Source organism: Mus caroli, unplaced genomic scaffold, assembly GCF_978045245.1.
Source record: "Mus caroli unplaced genomic scaffold, Mus_caroli_1 scaffold_16, whole genome shotgun sequence".
Taxonomy (NCBI): Eukaryota; Metazoa; Chordata; class Mammalia; order Rodentia; family Muridae; genus Mus; species Mus caroli.
The window spans coordinates 93,176,843-93,199,560 of NW_028227271.1; the positions used below are offsets into that span (position 1 = coordinate 93,176,843).

The 22,718-nt window shown below is 41.0% G+C and overlaps 1 protein-coding gene across 1 annotated transcript in view; it reads right to left on the reverse strand.

The window, feature by feature from the left end:
- The window catches only part of Adamts12 (ADAM metallopeptidase with thrombospondin type 1 motif 12), a 315,274-nt gene that overhangs the window by 26,010 nt on the left and 266,546 nt on the right, over positions 1-22,718 (reverse strand). Inside the window, exons 19-20 of the mRNA XM_085831415.1 lie at positions 17,319-18,425; positions 9,442-9,594 (exon numbers count right to left, since the gene is read on the reverse strand). Coding sequence (XP_085687541.1) covers positions 9,442-9,594; positions 17,319-18,425 — 1,260 coding nt within the window. The remainder of the gene's footprint in view (positions 1-9,441; positions 9,595-17,318; positions 18,426-22,718) is intronic.

Sequence of the window (22,718 nt, forward strand, 5' to 3'; positions counted from 1 at the left end):
CTCATGGGCACAAAGCCTCCAAACCAGGCCTATTTATAGCCCTCTTCTCTGGACTCCAACTTTGTGGAATAGTCCCTGCATCCTGCTCTGTGTCTGGAAATTGCAGGGTTCACCTGTCAGCTTTCCATGTCATTTGGACCAGCTTAGGCTACCTGCAGCCAGGACTTAGTCTCTCATCTGTCTCTCATTTGATTCGAGGGTGCTTTCCTGATCCCTTAGCACCTGCATTTGCTGCGTATTTGGACCTGAAATGAGAGGACAGATACCTGCACTCATCAGTAGACTCTCCCAGCTTAACAGTGTGCCCTTGTGGTCCTTACATTCTGTACTGGCTGGTTTTGTGTGTCAACTTGACACAAGCTGGAGTTATCACAAAGAAGGGAGCCTCAGGTGAGGAAATGCCCCCATGAGATCCAGCTGTGGGGCATTTTCTCAATTAGTGATCAAGTGGGGAGGGCCCATTGTGGGTGGTGCCATCCCTGGGCTGGTGGTCCTGGGTTCTATAAGAAAACAAGCTGAGCAAGCCAGGGGAAACAAGCCAGTAAAGAACATCCCTCCATGGCCTCTGCATCAGCTCCTGCTTTCTGACCTGCTTGAGTTCCAGTCCTGATTTCCTTTGGTGATGAGCAGCAGTATGGAAGTGTAAGCCGAATAAACCCTTTCCCCCCCCAACCTGCTTCTTGGTCATGATGTTTGTGCAGGAATAGAAACCCTGACTAAGACACATCCTAATGTCCCTTCCTCCGCTTTCTGAATTGTGCTACTACTCTTTCTTTTGTTCAAGTATCGGATTAAATGAGAACACTTTTAATAGACCTTACTTATCATAGTGCTTGATATGATAAGTATTTATAAATGTGTGTCTGCCGCTGTGGCACACATGTGGCAATCAGAGGATAGCTCTGTGGAGTTTATCCTCTACCTTTAACTTAAGTGGGTTCTGGGGCTAGAACTCAGGCCCTCAGGCTCATGAGGCAATCACCCCTTCCCACTGAGCTATCTTACTGCTTTGTAAAGCTGAGGTCTTCCTTAAACAAAACAAGCTCCTGTCTCCAGGGCATAGCACTTGAAATGCAAAAGATCTCATTTATTTTGTCCATGGTTTCTACCATTGATACTGCCATGGAAGATGTACCTAAGTGCCCATTCAGCACTGCACAAGTGCTCAGCAGGGCACCAGGCAAGCATGAGTGCTCAGAATGGATTTGTTGAATCAAGAAAATAAATTCTGAGAAACTAGTTGGACCCCCAAAGGGAAATCCAATGTCTGTCTGTTTTTCTTTCTTTCTTTCTTTCTTTCTTTCTTTCTTTCTTTCTTTCTTTCTTTCTTTCTTTCTTTCTTCCTTTCTTTCTTTTTCTTCCTCTCTCTCTCTCTCTCTCTCTCTCTCTCTCTCTCTCTTTCTCTCCCCTTCCTTTCTTTGAGATAGGATAGCTTGTCTGATATCATGAACGTCCTGCTTCAGCCTCCTGAGCACTAGGAGTCCAGATATGTGCCTCTATGGCCAGCAACAGTGTCCTTACCCGCTCCATTCTTCACAGTGATTTTGCTGAGGGTCTTGACTGGGAATGTACCATCAGGAAAGGACATATACTACTGGAGGGTGTCTGTATGCTCTCCTCTGACCCTCCTCCCTGATCAGGAAACATCATGCACTCCTGGCTTTCCCAGGAATCATCATTGTAGGGTTGCAACTGAGTAGAGAAAATTCCTCAAACTCTTTCAGTAGAATATTTCCAAAACCACCGCTCCAACCTTCTCCCACTGTCCAGAAACATGCACCAAGGTACCTGGTAAAACTATGGCCTGTGTCTTTGTTTTCTATTGCTATGAGTAAAATTCCCTGGGGAAAAAAAGCAATTTGAAAGAATTTATTTTAGCTCCGTTTGTGGGTAGCCCATCATGACAGCACTTACAATGGTAGGATTCTAAGGGGGCAGGTCACACCCTATCCTCAGTCAGGAAGCAGTGAGGAGTGCTTTGCTTCGTTAACTTCCTCAGTTTTCATACAGTCTAGGACCCAAGCCTAGGGAATGGTGCCACCCACAATAGAAAGTCCTTCCCAACTCAATTAAGCTAATTAAGATAACCTCCATGAGCATGCTAGCTGGCTAGACCATGCCAAGTTGTCAACACTGAACAACATCGTGTGTAACATGGGAAGACACAGGCTCACTTGTCAAAGAGGTTGACACATGCTCTAATGTTTTCACAACCCAAGTATGGTCAACACTAGCCAGACAGCTCCAACAAAAAGCAAATTAAAAAAAATCTTTATCTTCCTCCCATTTGCTAAACACATGTAGGAAAGTAAAAGTAGCTGCTGCTTTATAATTAGCTCTACTGGGAGAAGGGAATTTCACAAGAATCAAGTCTAACATGGGATTTCATTTTCTCATGTTCTATTTGTTGCTACAAGCCACTATTCCCAAATACAATATTCAAGTTAGCATTATTCTATTGTTGAAAGTTTATACACATTCAATAGAAAGTGAAATTTACTAACATGCTTCGGGCAGTCACAAGGGAGGGTGCTCTCTAAATCTGTCCTTATGTTTCATTTTCAAAGGGATCTTAGTTTCCATTAGCAAGGCAGAAGGCATATTGAAGTCACTTCACTCCTAGTGCCATTTTGCTTTTGTGTGCAGAACACCAATTGATGCATTCATTTTCTTCTTGCTCCACTTGTATTTCCTAATATGGAGCCTGAGGACCAGGCTGAGGACAGGAGTTAGGACAAGGGAGCAGAAAAACTAGCTAATGCTTTGTCAAAATCAAGTAAGTGGTAGTTTTCCAGTTACAGTGTCAGTTGTTTTAACTGAAGTGTTTTCGCAAACCAAATCAAGGTACAATGGAAATAAATTCCATTCTCTCAAGGATTTTTGTTGTTGTTGTTGTTGTTTTCTTGATGATGGATAAGTGTTTTTATCTATTTGCAAGTTTTTTATATTAAGTTTGCAAAATTAAAGAAAGTAAAAATGCCGTTATTACTGAATTCTCTGACGGTAATAAAATGGAACGCCTACCCCTTCTTCTTGGAGATGTTTTTGATATGCGTCATCTTTTTCACACTAGATTCACACAGAGTCCTCAGAAACATATAATAAGGAAGTTAAAGAACACATGGTCAGGAGGTCATCATGAGGTCTTCAGTTACAACCCTGGCACCAAGTGGCTGCATGAGTGTGGATAAATGACTGATATCAAAATAAGGGTTAGCTAGGTGATTAAATAGCCCCAACATTCCCAAGTGTCAGAAGGACATAGATCACTGCAATCGTATTGTGTTGTGATTTGAGAATATCCAAAGCTTCAGGACAAATATTAAACTAGGATATAGAATTTAAAAGAAAGCCTTACTTTTTACCCTTTTCTTTATGCTAAACACCTTCACAAGACCTTTAAAATCTAGTAGTGATCCAAGAATATGTGAAAGCCACAAATGAGGCTCATTTGAGTTAAACAAAAAGACACAAAACTAGATTGGTACATAAGGGGATATGTATCTGGGAGGAGTCTGGGCATGAATAAGAGCAAAATACAAATGTATGAATTTCTCAAACAACTAATATAACTATTTGTAGTGACGTTTTTGAAAACTATGGAATTCTAGTTTCTTTAAAAAATATAGAAATATTATAACAATGTGCTTTCATTTTAATCCTAGGTTTGGAGATGTGGGGCTGCTTCAGACAGTCTGCAGCGTCTGACTATGATTTGCCTAGTGCTCTAGCAGAGGTGTGATTTTTGCCAGCTGCAGATAGTTTTTATGATTGTGTGATGTTCAGAATTCTGGGAACTTCTAATAGCATATGTCAACACTAGGGCACCGAGAGACAGGTGTTGGTGTTTTTAGTAATTCAGGGGATGTTGGATGTTGTTTGTTAGTAGTCCTGCTCAATGAAGAAATAAGAAGAGAACTCTAGGAGATCTCTCTGTGTGTCTGTCTGTCTGTCTGTCTCTGCTCTGTCTCTGTCTCTGTCTCTGTCTCTGTCTCTGTCTCTCCCTCCCTCCCTCCTCCCTCTCCTTCTCCATCTTCCTCTCCCTCTCTCTACTCTATCCTTTCTTTCCTATCTAGTGATGGAGGGGGGTGAAACTGGGGGGATAAAGGGCAGGAAAAAGAAGAACCCACAAAGTAACAAAGACCAGCTACAACTATTTCCAAAATTCTAATTGTCCCTCTTTCCCTTTACGTTCCTTCTTCCTAGTTATTGAACAGTTGCCATGTTTCAAGCTCTGCATCTCTAATGCAAGTGCTTTGTAATGATATGCTGAGGGGATTTGCAGAAATAAATGCTAGTTTGTATTCCATAAGTTACTCAAGACCTTATGATGTTACAAAGAGGGTCAGTTAGCATCACATCATAAACTGAAGAAAGGCCTTAATAAAGGGGAGTTAGACCAAATCCTTTAAGTAGACACCGAAGGCCAAACAAGCAGAGGACAGAAAGTTGAGAGAATGGTATGTAGAGAGACTCAACACTTTGATACAACATGGCTTGTCTGCAATCAACACATTGGGCAGAATTCAAGAAGAGGGGAAAGGGGATCAAGGAACGGTAGGCAGAGGCCACCATGGAGGGCCTCGTCTTGGGTAAAATTTTCTGTGGCCCCAATTGTATGAGACAACTAGGTTTATATCCTGTTGCTTCAATTTAATTGCCATTCCTGTAACTATTTTTTCCATAGGGATCTCTGAATTTAAGATGCTTGGTGTTATAACAAAAGAGTGTGATGCTTTAAAAACAGATTAAATTATTAATATACTCAGGGTCAAATAAATAAAGAGATTCCCAGTGTATCATCTTGCAGAATTGCAGTTTTGCTTCCTGGGGAATGGAGATACCTATCTCATATACAATTCTATGTGCTAGCTTTTTCACATTAAATTTTAATATGTCTCCATGAGTGTGCTTTGGATGGCAGTAGGAATCTATGTACATTTAGTAAAAATCAGTGCTATTTCTCATTTTACCCATTTGTAAAAACTTCAGTTTTGTAAAATATAGCAAAGCCATAGAAAATATACACACTCAAAAGACATACAAACTTGGACTAGATTAAGACAGAGTAGTTAACAAATATATGAGAACTGATGGTTTAAGGACAGGCTGAAGTCTCCTCTTATTTTCAGCAAAGCTACAGATAATAAAATCGACTGTTGCTAAAAGAAAATTGTAGTGTTGCATATGTGGGAAGACAGATTGCTGCACGGGAAAACGTATTTCTGACTCATTTCAGGAAGAAATACAATTTGCTTGACTTAATTCTAAAAAGGACAGTGTTCAATCCAAGAAACATAGCAGGGAGACTGTCAAATCAGGAGTTTGCAGAATTGAGGTGACACATAGATCATTCTTTCAGGAAGTGTGTGGAGCTGAAAATCGTGAGTAGTTTGGGTGTCAGACCTACTGGAGGGATTTTCAAGAGCATTGTTGTTGTTTCTTTCATTTCTCCCACCATAAAAATAACTTCCCCTCCCCTAGGAATTCATTCTAAAATTGGTGTGTGCCACCCCCACTGATTTACATATTTATTATGCACTGTTTCCTTCCTCCTAAAATGCTATAGTTGAAGCGATGACCTGTCCCATGAGCTGTTGTCCATCAGTTGATAATTTTTTGTAACTGACACTGTGTAGAATAAACATCATAAGCAACCACTTTAAATCGCATTTTCCTCAACAGAGATTGTACATTCCGTTACTATGTTAACAATGACGTTGGTGTTTTTGAAAGCTTCGGCACCAGGCACCTTATAGTATTGGTGACTACTGGCTTCTGCAGGTAGTTTAAGTCACCTACTACTCATGAACAGCTGGGCACTTTGGTTAACACTAGGAACAAGCAACTTCTTTAGTCAGTACTCCGCTGACAGGGCTCACCTGTCCATCAACCTCTTGTTCCAAGTCCAGGGGATTCAAAGTTTAGCAAATACCCACCAGCCACTCTGACCGTCACTGTTGGCCAGAACCCCGCCCCCCCCCCCCGCCACCCCCCCCCCAGGCCATTTATGGATGTTTTGCATGCTGCTATATTTTAAATCTAGAGTGTTTTCAAAAGGCCCACATGTGAACGTCTTGTTCTCCAGCATGATGCTGATCGGAGGTGGTAGAAGTTTTAAGGAGTGGGGTGGAGTGGGTGGTCTCAGTGGGTGGTTGTTGGGCACAGGCCCTTGAAAGGGATTCTCCCTTGTCGTTTCTGTATTGCGCCTCCCCACCAGGAGGTGGCAGCATTGCTTCACTAGGTACCTCCTACCATAGGTGCCACAGCAAAGAGATCATCGATCGAATCCTCTAAATATGTCTTTTCTTTTTGTAAGTTGATTATCTCAGGTGTTTGTTGTAGAAAAAAACGGCTAATAAATATATATTTTGATCTTACACAGCCTCATAGGTTAAGTAGAAGCAGAATTACTAGTTTATTTCTGACATGAGTATGTTAGTCCTCCTAATCAGTTGGATGAATACACACTAATTAGAGACAGGGCAGGACTACCCATTCAGATGTGCCTGATTCTCAGGCACTACTGCCTCTAGGATGGCTTTGTTTGTTTTCTGAGACAGAGTCTTGCCATACAGTCCTGGCCATCTTTGAATTCACTGTGAGGTTCAGGCTGGACTTAAATTGTCCTGGTGCAGCCTGAGGGGTACAGCCATGCACTGACCTACCAGCTTGCCTCTAGGACTCGTTCCTCCTAAGACAAAAGGATAGACCATCCAGAGACTACCCCAACCTGGGGATCCATCCCATAATCAACCACCAAACACAGACACTATTGCATATGCCAGCAAGATTTTGCTGAAAGGACCCTGATATAGCTGTCTCATATGAGGCTATGCCTGTGCCTGGCAAATACAGAAGTGGATGCTCACAGCCATCTATTAGATGGAACACAGGGCCCCCAATGGAGAAACTAGAGAAAGCACCCAAGGAGCTGAAGGGGTCTGCAACCCTATAGGTGGAACAACAATATGAACTAACCAGTACACCCAGAGCTCATGTCTCCAGCTGCATATGTAGTAGAAGATGGGAAGAGAGGCTCCTTGGTCTTGCAAACTTTATATGCCCCAGTACAGGGAAACACCAGGGCCAAGAAGTGGGAGTGGGTGGGTAGGGGAGTAGGCTGGGGGGAGGGTATAGGGAACTTTCGGGATAGCATTTGAAATATATATGTAAATAAAGAAAATATCTAATAAAAATTGAAAAAAGAAAGAAAGAAAAAGAAACATGCTGGGGTCAAGTTAAGATGAGAACCTTTGCTTTGTTTTGGCCAGATGAATGCAGAGAGGAAGAGCCTTTTTTTTTTTTTTTTTCTGTCTCTTGCTACCAGGAAGGTTGAAATCTAAATGGGCAACCTCATTTCCTGTCAAACATGAAAACTGCACATAAGAGCGTCTTAACTCAGGCTTAACCCTTAATCTAAGGGCACACTTAGAGCCACAAGTCAGCCAAGACTCGTCAAAATAACTGTGGTGGTGGGGAAATCCCTGGAGAGTAACTGGGCTCCTCAGGTCTGATGCCGGTGGGCTCAGAGAAGTCTGTGATTCGGCCTGGACTGGAAGGAATTGAAGTCTTTGAATTTGGATAGAGATTTGTAGACTAATCAGAGGTAAAGTGGAAATTTTAGTTTTGAGAAACTCTGAAAAAGCAAGCTGTCAGATTGAAAAAAAAAAATCCCTGGTGGGCAGAGGAGGGAGGATTAGGAGAAATCCCAGATGTGAGCTCTGGAATCTTTCATCTGGGGACTTCCCACCGGCTAGAATTCCTCAGGCCCGACTTGACCATCTGGAGGGACTGTCTTTTCATGTCATCATTTCCATGGAAATGATTATCCTCCATGATAGGTGGATGGAATTTTGGGACATGGGCAACACTTGGCAAAGTCTGAAAACTAAGATATCTCTTTCGGTATTTTTGGATATGGAAGATGATTCATAGATAAGTGGTATGCCTTTGTTGTACTCTGGATTTGTTATTAGTCGGAAGGGAAGACAACCTCAAAGGAATGTGAATTTATCCTTTAAAACCTTATAGTATCAACACAGAAAGAGGGAGGTGGGGAGTTATTAGAACATGCAGTGAGATTCTCAAGGAATTAGCCCTCTCTTTCCCAAATTCCAAATCTTCCTTTGAGGGAAGAGTCATAGGGTGCAACAATGATGTTATATGCTCTTGTCTGAACGTAAGTCTCCCTAGTGGGTAAGTCTGTCCAGTGAGATACCTCATGGTCTTCTTCTGAGACACAGACAGTGGAGCTAATGCCTAGACTTTGGAGGGCCCAGAGCCTCTGCAGACTTTCTAGGTAGTTCTCTCTTTTCCAAAGTACTAACTGTTATAAGAATCTGGTTCTCTGGAGAGGTGACAGGCATCTAGGAAAGCCTAGCATTGGGCATTTATAAGACACAGAATGGGCACCCATAGCTCACACCTGCTCTTGCTACCTGCCTGGCCCCAAACTCTGCTGAGTCATGACCACTGTGTCTCCCGGGTCTGACTCAACTTCAGTACAGGATGATGGGCCTGACTAGGCACCTTCAAAGCACCTGGATTAACCAGAGGACTTTACCTGTTCCTTTCTCAAGGGACCTTGTAAAACAAGGTCATAAGATGCATACGAGTATGGGAACACACCCTTTTGTTGTACGTTTTGGAGAGCAGGTTTTATGTAGTCCAGGTTGCACTAGCACAGGATGACTCTTCATGCATGATCACCTTCCCTTAGATCCTGGGATCTTAGACATCATGAAATATACTTTCTAGTGGTCAGATTATTATTCTTTAGAGTATCATCATTAATCTTCATCCTCACCATCACCATTATTGTTATTGTTGTTGTTGTTGTTGTTGTTATTTACTATGTGTGTATGCTCATGTGTAAAGGTTAGAAGTTGGGATCGGGTCCCCCGGAGTTGCATCTTCAGGTGTTTGCGAGCCACTCTGTGTGGATGCTGGGAGCTAGACTCAGTTCCTCTGCAAGGACAGAAAGCAGCCTTAGCTGCTGGGCCACTCCTGTGGACCCACGTTACTCTTAATGCTCCTGCTTTCTATTCCTTTTAGACAAATAAAACTTTTGTGTGTGTGTGAAGAGCCATTGAGCCATGACTTAATTATATATGTGACAATGTATAATTATCATCATACAACTATAATTTTCATGCAATGAAAAATTGAAATAATTGAGAAATATTGAACTGCATGCTAGACAAAGCAACTCATTTTGAAAAGGTTTTCTTGAGCTTATCTCAAGACAGAGATGGCACACAGGTAAAATTTTGCATATTAATAACAAGTCTGACTTCTAGGGCTTCTATAACTTAGAGTAAGCCTTGCTTTTTTAAGGAGACATACAGAAGGGAGGCAGGGAGGGGGGGTGTAGGTGTTTTTGGCAAGTGTTCATATAGGGCCCTCCCCTTTCCCTGAAAACACAGTGTCAAAGATTACCTTGCTCCAGTTTCCCACTCGCCAGCCAGCACAGGGGCGGAGGTGGCACTTCTTAGCAGGGTCTGGCCTCTGAATGGTTGTGCAGTCAGCGTCCACCCCAGAGCTGCACTCCACACTCCTCCAGTAGGCCCCCAGCCCACAGGTAGTGGAGCACTGCAGCAGGGAGGGAGGGAGGGAGAGAAGACAGACTGAGAACTTTTCTCAGGACCACCCATCACTGGGCACACAGAGACAAAGGTTTCCTGTCCCAGATGCTAAGATTGTCCCAGATATAAATAAACACAAAATTTGAATGTCTGGATGAATAGTTTAAAATGAATGGCTTTAATAACTGCAGTCAAGGATCATCCACCTGTATACAAAAGGAAATGAAAATACGCTCTTCCTTGATACATATACTGACCCAAATGCCTGGGCCACAGACACAGCACTCCCCCACTCAGAAAGGATGTCAGACATGAGCATCTGCCTCCCAGCTCGTGTCCAATGTTACATGACTTTTATTCACTTTCTCTCACTGGCATCCTTGGGGTACTGGTTAGTAGTGTTATAGGCTGGACAAAGACCCTGAAGCTTAATGCTGGCTTCTCCATGGAGAAAGAGGGTGTTCTTTCTCTAGAGCCCATGCTAGGTAACATCTAGAAACCCTGCCAAATGCAGATTCGAGATTCTACATTTTCACAAAGTGCACGAGGTGCTTCCACTGTTGGCTCTCAGACCACAGAGCTGTAGTAGGGAAAAACTTATAAAAGGCTGCCCTTCACTCCTTGACCCAGTGGCAGAGAACGAGGTAGTGACCTTTTCCGTGGGTACAGTTCATTTTTCTCAGGGTGTTTCCTTTATTATCACAAGTTTAGCTTGCATTCACCTTGAAGAGTACACAGTTTGTCCCATTTTATTTTTTCCTCCCCTTGTATCTTCTTTTCCTGCTCACCCTTTGGAAAGGGTCATTTCTGAATACATAAAAGACAGATCTGAGCATATTTAAAAGAAAGTTTCTTTTGATAAATTATATAAATCAAGATCTGCCTTATGTGTCCTTGGCTACACATTTACCCTCTGGTGCAAATTTTGGTAATATTAAGTATCTATCTATCTATCTATCTATCTATCTATCTATCTATCTATCTGTAATTATGTGGGTGTATGCCTGTGTATGTATATGTATGTGTTTATATACATGTATATAAATATACATATATGTATAATCACATTTATTTCTTAAGTGAATTGTAGAAACCCAGAATGGGAAAAGTAGAAAACACCCAGCGTCATAACCTTATTTCAATTTTCATTTATAGAAGCAATTTCTTCTCATCCTTACAATCATTTAGGACTTGATCTGAGTCTTTCTGGTTTCTCTTTGAACATAATTATACATCTATTTAGTAGAGACCACGACAGCTAACATGCACTGACCACATCATGGATTAAGCCCACTAGTGTTCTCCTTCATTCATCCTCACACTCTCATCAGAGACAGAATCAAATTAAGGCTATTCTTGTGTTGTCTTCTGTCTAATAGGACACGGCAGCGAAAACTATGCTAGTTACCAGGTTTTGCTTTCTGCTTTTGCTTGGGACTCTGCTTTCGCCATGAGCATAAGCTGGGCCACACAGTAGAGGACAAGAGCCAACATGAAACAGAATCAGGTGACTCAGCTGAAGCCACCCCATGCCAGCTTTCAGCTGACCCTAGCAGGCATCTGATAGAAGAGGCTGAGGTTGATAGAACCTCCTGGTTGAGGGTACAATTATGCAGTGAATAGTCACAGTTCTGCTATTTGCTAATGGTGTGAGCTTTTGCAGATTATGGACCCACCCCCCAAGCTGGCAAAACTGGTGACAAGTGTAGGATCCCTTATGCTGAGTTGCTGTGAGGAAGGAAGCTCACTCATGTATACTGCCTTGCACAAGCCCACACAGACAGTGTGCTGTGCAGCTAACTTAATATTGTAACATAGAAGGAAAATATAACATTTAGGAAAGCCTAGGAAAGTTGCTAATGAGACCACATTGCCAGGCTAGTAATGGTCCCATTAAATCTCAAGAGATAGCCGTAGTGCTGTGTGCCATATTTATGTGGCAAATCATATATATTATTTCCGGAGCTTGAAGTTTTATTTTCCTCACCAGAATTGGTTTAATTTTCTTTGACAGTTTCTATTCAGGCTTCCTGCAATGGTCCAAAAGTAAATCTGACAAGAGGAAATCCACAGAAAATAGGAAAAGCAAAACAAAAATCTCATTCTGTAGATTAGAGTTTTCCTTAAATTTAATTACTTTCAAATAAGAAGTAGGAGATGGAGGGAAACAAGAGGACTTTGAGGAAGAGGAGGTATAGCTTCAGTCTGCCCTGGGGCCCTGGCAGCAACTGACCCATCAGGTCAGAGAGCGGGTGTGAGATGCTAGAACTGGAGCAGTTACAGAGGGTCAGGTCAGCAGCATCTGAAAAATAGCTCTGAAAAACTGTGGAAATTATACTCTCACCTTCTCTCTACTGCACTCTAGAAGTCTACATCTAATGGGCAGGCCCAGGGAATCCGACTGAGATAAGGAATTCTGTCACAATAAGGGCCATAACAATGCATAGGACATAACACTTATATTTTCTGTTACGTGAACACAAATTGTAAACTCCCCTGCTTCTTGCTACATGCCTGGTGTTCTTCTATAGCCCATAGATACTTCTTTTATTTTATACTAATCGTAGGAGTCAGATAACCATCACCCACTCAGAGATGAGGAAGTGGAGGGAACATCAGAATATAGTTTTTCAGGGTTCAAGTCCAGCAAGTGCATTTTCAAACTGCATGCCTTTTTATAGAGCCAACCTGGGTTTTTGCATCAATTATTGGTTCTGAACTCTAATTAGTAAGAGACGTGTGATGTACAGTGAGGGCCTTCGGCAATCTTTTAATGCAGGAGAGAAGCTGAGAGCATATCCTAAGAGAGACTTCAAATCAAGCCCTAGGAAACTTGAAAAATGATTTCTGGGTTAGGGATCAGAAAAGCTTTCCCGAAGACAAGGCTGAAAATGACCCCAAAGGACGTGAGGGCGTGAGGCAGAGTGGGCAGGGTAGGAGAGCCCAGGCAGAAGCATCATGCATGAGAGCACTGGACAAGGACATAAACGATAAAGGAGACTGGGCACTTTGGAGTTCTCAAGTGCAAATTGGATGCAGAATAGCAGCAAGACTAGAAAGTCAGCTTGTGCAAAGCTACAACTCCGATTTGATGTTTTCTTAGACCATTTCTTCATTTTATCCCCCCTTATATTATTGAGAGAGTGCACTTCATCTGATCTGTATGTATTGAAAAGGCAGATGTACGTAAGCAGGACATTGGAGTAGTTAGAACAATCCTCTTACACCTCTTGCAGAGGTGTGTGGGTTGGAAAATGGAAGGAATAGAGATACACAGACCTGCAATGAGGTGAAGGCAGGTGTCTTGTGCAAAAGTGTGCACCAAGGGTCCTGCATTCCTAACTACTGAGATACCATCGGTACTTTGGGCTTGGGAATTCTTCCTTAGAAAAAAATTTGCTGAATACTATAGGGATTTTTATTATTTTTGTCTCTCATATATTAAATGTGATCATTATTTAATAACCACCAAAAGTGCCCTCCCCTTCCAAATCCTTCCTACCATCAGCCTAGAAACCACCCAACCTCTACTAGCAGGAAACAAAATGGAGATGAGCTAATTGATGAGGTCATCTGACCTCAAACACTACTAGAGCTTGTTCTAGTGGGCTGGAGGCGGGTTAGTATCAGTGGTGATTCTTGGTTTCTAAGACATTGTAATTGACAGACAAGTGATCTGTTTACTGAAAAAAACAGTTTCAGAAACAGGCAGATATAAGCATCAGGGGCCCTGAGATACTAAAAAACCCAAGGCTTCCATTCTGAATTCTAACTTTCTCTGGTATATTCATATATGATACATTTTTTTCTAAAAAAAAATACATAAAAGGAATAGTTACTAAACCCTGCCATGTAGGGGGGCCCTGCCAAGTAGAGAGTTCTAATTTTCATTATATCCTTGTTGCTCTAAAAGGCTTAAATAATCCAATTCCTTTTCTGGAGCCAAACTTCTTAGGTGACAGCAGTTTTGGTGACTATAACCCTGTTGCCAACCTTTTGGTGGATTATGATAAATTCAATAAGACAATTAGTTTTGTCAAAGGCAAATGATAACATTTGAGTCTAAATGAATTATGTCTTGATTTATTATAATCAAAGTGGTTAAACCCCTGTGATCAAAAGTCATTATAGTTCATGTCTACTCTATTATGTTTTTATTTTCTTGGATACAGTGACTTGAATTTCAGTTTGTTGAATTAATAAACATTTGTCAACCAAATAGCATCTATTGAACATCATCAGGACAAAAATCACTGCAATGCACTTAAATCCAGAAGTGGTATAACTGGTCTGGGGTTTGAGCATGGATTAAAAAGATAAGAGGATGGGTCATACGTGTTTTAGTATTTCTTTACTCATTCCCAGGATGTCATTATACATCTCAGGATGATTGGGAACTTGCTCTGCAGCCAACGATGGTTTTGAATTCACAGTCACCAGGGCCTTTAAACTTCTATACTAACTTCTGATCTAAGAAGAGCTGTCCATGCTTCCTAAGAGTCCTAGTGTAGAGCTTCCCCTGCCCCCAATTATTGAGATAGTCTCCCAAAGGGTCCTCCCTTCCTACTCCAGCTTCCATCTAAGTTCTAAGCCTGTTCTCCCCAATGTCATCAGAGACCTGCCAATGATCAAGTGCAAAAGTTGACTCAGTCCTAAATACAAAAGGCGCCATCTCTTTTTGTATAAAAGCCTTACCTATTATATTATTCCTTACCAGACTTCCCCACGGGGTATCTTTTTAGCCATCTCTTTAAATCATGGGTGTTTTCTAGGTTTCCACTCTTGGGCCACAGGTCTTTGCAGTATGCAGGTAGCTTTTGGGTAACCTCACTTGATTTCAAGGCTATACCTACCCATTGATCACAGCTGCTAAATTCTATCTCTAGTTATTGCCTTCCTCAAGAACCCCAGACTCATACACACAAAAACATGCTAGCTATTCCTAGACATCCCAGAGGCATGTAAGGCCACACCCATTGAATTGCTTTGACACACACAAAGACAGCAGTCTCTCTCTTTGCTCCTTAGGGATAAGGCATGATTTTAGAAAGAAAGATACATTTTGAAAGAGTACTATTTGAAAGAAATCATTCTAAGAAACCCTGAGAAATTCAACTTTACTTTAAAATTTCTACACTGAATCAATGGTGGTGATATTATAGGGACTATTTGCTTTTTTATTTTTTATATTTTTTATTCAGAAGTAACCAGGAGGTGCCCTCTGTGTTGTTATAAAATATGTTCTTGTGGAATACATGATTTTCTCATCTGTCTACTTTGTGTCTTCATATAACTGATTTTGCTTTTATATGTAAAACGAGCAAAGAAACATCAACTAAAACCAAAGGCACAGAAGATGGTAATAGTGTTTTCTGATTTGCAAAGCAAGGGTTTGTGGGTTCTTAGTTATCCACCCAAGTTCAAATCCCTGCTCCTCCACTTGGTGTGTGTGATTCTAGTTATTTAACTTCCCGCAAGCTCACATTTGGTGTGCCATCAATCTTCCTGGGCTGCAGGATTGCAGTAGAGAACTCATGCTAATTAGCTTAAAATCCTACTTCTAACATACCTCCAGGCTTGTCAGTTTTCACTGTCAGTTCTTGTCACTACAGTACTTTAGAATTTATCAGACAGGAAATATGACTAAAACCTTGGACTATGAGACACATTTTTCCCTTCAACAAATGAGATCATTATGGGCACAAACATCTTATTATCTATGAAGCCGGATTTTTGTGAATAGAGATAAGATGTTGATTCACCAATGAAAAAATATGATAACTCACTTTAGAACATAAATCCATGGGAAAACATAGTTCAAATGGAAATAGTTGCAGATTTGGCATAGAAAGTTTTGGAGTTTTGAATTTATCCATATGTTGCTGGTAAAGTCAATAACATGATCCATGGAGGTTAATTTACACAAAAGAAAACTTTACCCTTAATTTTTAAATTGTGGCCAGAATTTGGCATAGAGACAGTAGGTTACAGTGAAAACAGAAAGTCTATCATCCCACTGAATGCGAGCCCTTGGACATTAGCCATCAGCATCTTAGGTCCTCTACTTGTACGTCAGCATGCATGGGATAGACATCATCTACTCTCTAGGACAGCCAAAGGAAAAATCATAAGAGACAATATGTGGCAACGCTCTGGAAATTAGCATGCCTTATAAATTGCTCTAACTATATTTTTGTTATTATGTTAATAGCTATATTATTTTAGAAAGTTGTTATTAATTAACTGCTATAGTTTGCCTCTCTTTAGAAAAGAAAGTAAAACATAAAATAAAAAACTTGAATTATTTGAATGTGTAATTATATTAATTTATACATTCATATACTAAACTTATTATTAATTGTTATAATTAAAATAGGTAAGAAACAATTTTAATACCTCAAAGGATGTAGAAATAGAAAACCAAATATCTAGTCAAATTTCTAAAGCTTGAAAGTAGGGGATAAAATTTTATCATAATGTATAGTTCTTAGATATTACAATTAGTTCAATAAGACATAGTGAAATTTTTAATGAGGCCATTCAAAACGAACAAACATTAAAGAATTAGATAATGAAGGTTGGTAAAAAGCTCTGTAAGTAGGCAAAGTTTGTAATATGCAATTATGTATTAATAAAGGAGCTTAAGTATGTCACAGGTAGAAAGTACATCCTTTGATAGATATTTCCTCTCAAGCTTGTTATGACCACAAAAATAAAAATGCTAAATATTCATTTAAAACCATAGGATATATCTGTCTTCTTTGATATTGATATATTGATATATCCCTTTGACATATAGCAATCTCTATCTATCTATCTATCTATCTATCTATCTATCTATCTATCTATCTATCTATCCATCTATATCTTCCTATATGGAAATGTGAAGACAGATTTCTGAAGCTGTCACTCATCATAGGACCTCTGGAGTGCACAGCTGAAGGGATACCAGGGATGCTCCACCCTAGGCATATCAGCCTGCAGCTTAAAACACCAGACACAGAGAGATGATGAATTCTCCATGCTCACAAAGTAACTGATTCAGGTCTCCTAATAGAGTCTTCACGTTGTGTGCCATCATATGTCTTTCCTTTAGTATTTATAAACAATGTATAAATATATACTTGTATGTACACTTTGTTTTATAAATAATATATTTATTCTTCTCCTTCCCATTTGGGGAGCTGGCATAGAGATGGTTGTAATTGTCATAACGTATGTATGTATGTATGTATGTATGTATCTATGTATGTATGTATCTATGTATCTATGTATCTATCTATCATCTATTTATCTTCTATAGTCTTCTTTCAACCTAGCATCTATCTACAATCTGTTATTTATTTATTATCTATCATCATTATCATTATCTATCATTATTATCTATCACCTATCACCTATTTTTCCTTCCCTCCCTCCTTCTCTTCTCTCCATCTCTCTCCTTTTTCCCTCCATCACTCCTTCTCCTATTTTTACATTCCCTTTCTTTTTCTTTTATTTCAACAAAATCTTATTATGTAATCAGTCTGGCTTCCAAATCTGCTCTGAACTCAGGCTGGCATTCAATTCACAATCTACCTGCCCCAGCCTCCCAAGAGCTAAGATTACAAATGTGTACCTCCATGCCCAGTTAGACATTTTGATGCAAGTTCATTTGGAATTTGTAATATACCACTATTAGACATTTTTCATAAAAAAATCAGGTCTAAGACAGGAAATAGAATCTCTTACTTTACTCCAGTTTCCAACAATCCAGTATGCAGGGCTGTGGTCCTTCATAAGATGCTTGTAATCAGAAGCATTTAGCAAAAACCCCTCGGCAATCAGACTGGAGGCATCTTCTTCAGTCAGGACAGGCCCAAAGCCTTGGGTTGGATTTGTAGTATTTGGCAATGCCAATTTGTCATGGTTTCCTAACTTCTCTGAGGTTGCTGGATGGTGGTCTCCTGCAAGAGGGAGTGGAATCTTCCTTGATTTTTCAGTGATCATCCCATCATCCCTGGGTGTCTCATTTTTGAAGGACCAGGAAGGAAATGAGCCTTCCATTATTGTATTGAAGGGAGGCCATGAGGGCTCTTCCCCCGTATAAGATGTTGGTGGAGGTCCAAGTGGTAGTTCTGCATCCGTCTCCATGGGAGCATCATGTTCAGGTACTCCGATCTTGTTCCATATCACAGAGTTGCTTTCGTCCTTGTTCAAAGGCTGGTCACTGTCTTCCCCTGAACCACTATGTATCTCCACTTCTGGATCTGTGGTCATGGTGCTATAAAATGGAGTTACCTGCCAAGTCGTAGCATCGCTAGATGATAAGCCAGAATCACTTGTGGTTGCCCAAAAGTCACGTTCTGAAGTAGGACCTAGAGCTGAGCTGGAAACATGCTCATCATCAGGTTGGATACTCAAAGACCAGGAAGTCACGGGGACCTGGGAAGGGCTTCCAGAAGAAGGAGGGAAGTGGGAGCCCTCTTCAGCTTGGGTTGAATTATTCTGCCATCCTATCCCATTTGGGTCTTCTTGGGATGCTATGGTGGAGCCAAGGCTGTTGATTGTGGGAGTACTTGTGCTCATAGACTCAGGCACTGTGGTTGTGGACAGTGGCGTGGGCCTGGATGTTGGTGCTGGGATGGGCTTGAAGGGGTCATGTTCTGATGTTGTTTGATTTTTCCCACTGGGAGCTATATCTTTATTGGGTTTCAGAACTCTACGGCTAAATGGGCACTGCTGGAGGCCACACAGAGCTCGACTGTTGGGTTTCCGGGTCTTGTCACAAGGCTCATTAAGGTTCTTGGCACATGTGACACTGCGAATCCGCACTCCACCACCACAGGAAACAGAGCACTGGGAAAAAGAGAGACAGCTATTAGTTTAGTGAGGAAAGATGTCTTTTTGCTCATGGTCAGGTGCAGTGGAAATTGAATTGTGAAGATAATGTTCTAGTGCCATTTGGTTTCTATGCTTTCAGTTTTCCATTGTCTCCTGGACAGCAGCCAGGGCCCAGAACCAATCTGAAAAAACCCAAGATACAGTCAAACTGAAGGCTTTCAGCGTCTTGATAACTGGATACCACTATCTACAAGAAGTGCAATGTATTAAATTACTCCCGTTACGACTCTTCAGTGAAGACTATTATCTCTTTCTTTGGGCTATGTACGAAGCTACTGAATGAATTCAAAAACGCTCCCAGATCCTCAGAATTGTACTAAACTAGCTATGGGAAAGCTTTTATATTTAGAAAATAATTATTAGAAACCATGTCCACCCCACCCTACCCCAGGTGTCAGTGATTTATCTACGGCAGGTAGGAGTCTGCTAAAAGCTAGAGACTCACCATACTCAAATATACTTAATATCTAAGGGTTTTTTTTTCCTGATTTTTAAAGATGAAAAGCTAATCAAAGGTGGAAAATATATTTTCTCAAAGAATTGGGTTTTTCCACCAGTAGGACAGTAATATGCACACTGCGAAAGTGCTATGTCTCCTAACTCCCTTGCTGGGGTGGGGGTGGGATGATCCCAACAGGCATTCTGTCCTCTCAGCTCAATGTAAAACCTGTTTCGTCCACTTCTATGCCCACTAATCATACATAGCTGGTATATAACACAGGAAAATTAGTTATTTTGAAAAGTCTATACTTCTACCAAACTGCTCCATTTTTACTTTTCCCAATGACCTGTTAGTTCAACCAACAAGTGGCTGGCACTGGAACAAGGAATGCTCAGGTTCCTTTGCCATCCATTTTATATTGATTTATATTCTCTGTCTTGTATCATTGACATCAAAGAAGGTTTCTTAAGGGTATGCGTGTGTCATATCTGATGGATTTCACAGGGCCTCCTAGCCATTATTCTGTGTGATATTTGCACCATCTCTTCAAGATTTACAAGGCAGGAGTGATTATTCCACCCTTCACAAGAGAAGCGCTGAAGGCCCCAGGACTCACTTGAAAGGCTGCAAGTCAGCTTCAATAGGATACCCAAGATATAAGATACAATTTGATAAACGCATGAAACTCAAGAAGAATGAAGACCAAAGTGTGGACACTGTGCACCTTCTTAGAATTGGGAACAAAACACCCAGGGAAGGAGTTACAGAGACAAAGTTCGTAGCTGTGATGAAAGGATGGACCATCTAGAGACTGCTGTATCCAGGGATCCGTCCCATAATCAGCTTCTAAACACTGACACCATTGCATACACTAGCAAGATTTTGCTGAAAGGACCCAAATATAGCTGTCTCTTGTGAGAAGATGCCGGGGCCTAGCAAACACAGGAGTGGATGTTCACAGTCAGCTATTGGATGTATCACAGGGCTCCCAATGGAGAATCTAGAGAAAGTACCCAAGGAGCTAAAGGGATCTGCAACCCTATTGTTGGAACAACATGATGTACTAACCAGAACCCTGGAGCTCTTGTCTCTAGCTGCATATGTATCGAAAGATGGCCTAGTCGGCCATCAATGGAAAGAGAGGCCCATTGGACTTGCAAACTTTATATGCCCCAATATAGGGGAATGCCAGGGACAAAAGAATGGGAATGGGTGGGTAGGGAAGTGGGGGGCGCTATGGGGGACTTTTGGGATAGTATTGGAAATGTAATTGAGGAAAATATGTAATAAAAATATAAAAAAAAAAAAAAGTCAGGTTTATCTCCCACACTTTCTTCTCCACCGAGCCAGCCTACCAGAGACACGTGAACTTTGCTTAGTGAGTTGCCAGTGCTTTTGACTTTAGAAGAGTAACCCTTGGTTGGGGGAGGGGTGTTTCTTATTTACAATTACATGACAGGATAGTTCTTACAATTTTTGATCACTACATATATTTGCTAAGGAATTGTTTTATTTTGTGGGGGGAAATTAGGAATGGGGAAACTGGTACCTACAAGCTTATGCAATATATATTTTTTTTAGCTTAGCTTCCTTGCTTCCTCCAGTCCTATTGGTGTACAAATCTCCTCCTTTATTTTGTTTCAATCAAGCACAATCATTCAGGCACACATAATTGCTCTGTGAAATCAGCTCCTTTGAAAACAAGAAGCACCGACGAACGCAGGAGATTATAGACCAAGGCAGCAGCCAAGTATAGACTCGGGTTCATGGTGCTGTCAGTAAAGCACTGCCTGGTCCTAGGGCTGCCCAATAGTTACAGGTCTAATCCTCAGTGGGAACTATGCTCTCTCCCTAGAAGCACACACTATCTTCCCAACAAGGATGAGGCCACCATATAGAAAATATTGTCTCCTGGTGCTTCTGTGGCTCCTTCTGCCATCCACCGGGATCCCAAAACAAGCAAGCTGGAAGTGTTCATTTTTCTGCTTTGTCTCAAATTTCTAGCACTTTTGAGTATGAAGACACTTCAGAGCCCATTCAATTTCGTTATCTCTCAATACGTTCTAGTCTGAACACCCTGGGTTTTCAACTCTTCACACTGTAAAGTTTATAAATGCAACAAAGTAATCCTCAGTGCTTGCCTGAACACATTTTCTCCCAGGCTGGCTTTGTTTTTAGAGAGGATTCAGAAACAAGGCTAATGGTGCTCTCTTGAAAAGTTTTCTCTCCAAGAAGCATCATAATATATAACAACATAAGGGGATTCTGCTACGTCTTCCCCAGCTTCTGAATTGTTTTGACTTGTAGGGTTTGTAATGCCTGTGGGGATGTGGAAGTACGTGGCACATTTAAATTCTTTTATCAAATAAAAAGCTCTCAAGTATGTGCTCTCTGTTTCTACCGTATTGAATTATGGAAAAAAATAACTGCAAAGCATGTGAGAAATGGCTTAAGTTACACACACACACACACACACACACACACACACACACACACACCTCTTATTAAATCTGAGCTCACTTTTCTGGAAATTGAGAGAAATTAATAACTACTTTTCAAGGCTACTGTGAGGACTATGTGAGCCCAGTGAACAACACACATACAAAACAAAGGGACACACACACACACATGCACATATCAGTCAATATTTATAGTATGAGTGTCTGCATAACACAAATCAGGCAACTGGTCATTAGAAGCCATTGTTATTCCTATAATAACAATGATGCTTTGGATAATATTGACTATAACAATGACAACTAGCAAGGGTATGGTTCCACAATTCTTATTATCCTTTTGGATGATGTTACATAAAACTATTTTATCAGGGGAGTTGTAAGGAAACCAGACCCAGGCACACATATAGAAAACTCTCTAAAGACTAATGTACTCTAGTGGTTTATTGCTGTAGGATTTTAGGCCCGGGTACCCTGGGATAATTGAAGGAGACAAGATATGGTCTTTCTGAATTTGGAGATTTGTTTTATTCATTTGTTCATCACTATATGTGTCTGTCTATGTATCTGCATTTTTGTGTGTATGTCTATGTGTGAATGCTGCCTACAGAGGCTTAGCGAGGAAGTCACATCCTGTGGAGCTCTATAACAGGCAGTCATAAGCTGCCCAGCTTGGGTGCTAGGAACCAAACTTGTGTCCTCTAGAGGAATGGGAGCATTATGAATCACTGAGCCATCTCCCTAGCTTGGCACATGTGACCTTATAACTTACAGATTTCAAGAACTCAACAATCTTATTGTGAATTGGGTAAATGTACACAAGAAAAGCGAAAACACGTAATAGCCATCAAATGGTTTCTTGAGTTGAAATGCATTAGGTTTTGGTACTAAAAACAGAAGATTTTCTCAAATAGTACTGGTCTGAAAAGGTGGATTCTTTCTTTGATCTACTACATCTTAAAACATCGAGATAGATATTGTTGGTATTCTGTCTTAACTTCACCCCACAGTTACCTGGCAACAGCCAGGTCTGCTCCTCCCACAGTTACCAGGCAACAACCATGTAGGCCTGGCCCATTATAAGAGGGGCTGCTTGCCCCCTCCTCTCTCTCTCTTAGTCTCTTACTCTCTTGTTTCTCTGTTGCCCCTTGATTCGACTCTTGCTCCCCTTCTCCGCATTTCTCCCCCTCCCCTCCTTCTCTCCATGTGGTCATGGCCGGCCTCTACTTCTCTACTCTCTCCTTCTCTCTTTCTCTGCCTCTACTACTCTCTTAACTCCCCTCTCCATGCCCTAAATAAACTCTATTCTATACTATACCATCGTGTGGCTGACTGGTCCCTCAGGAGGAA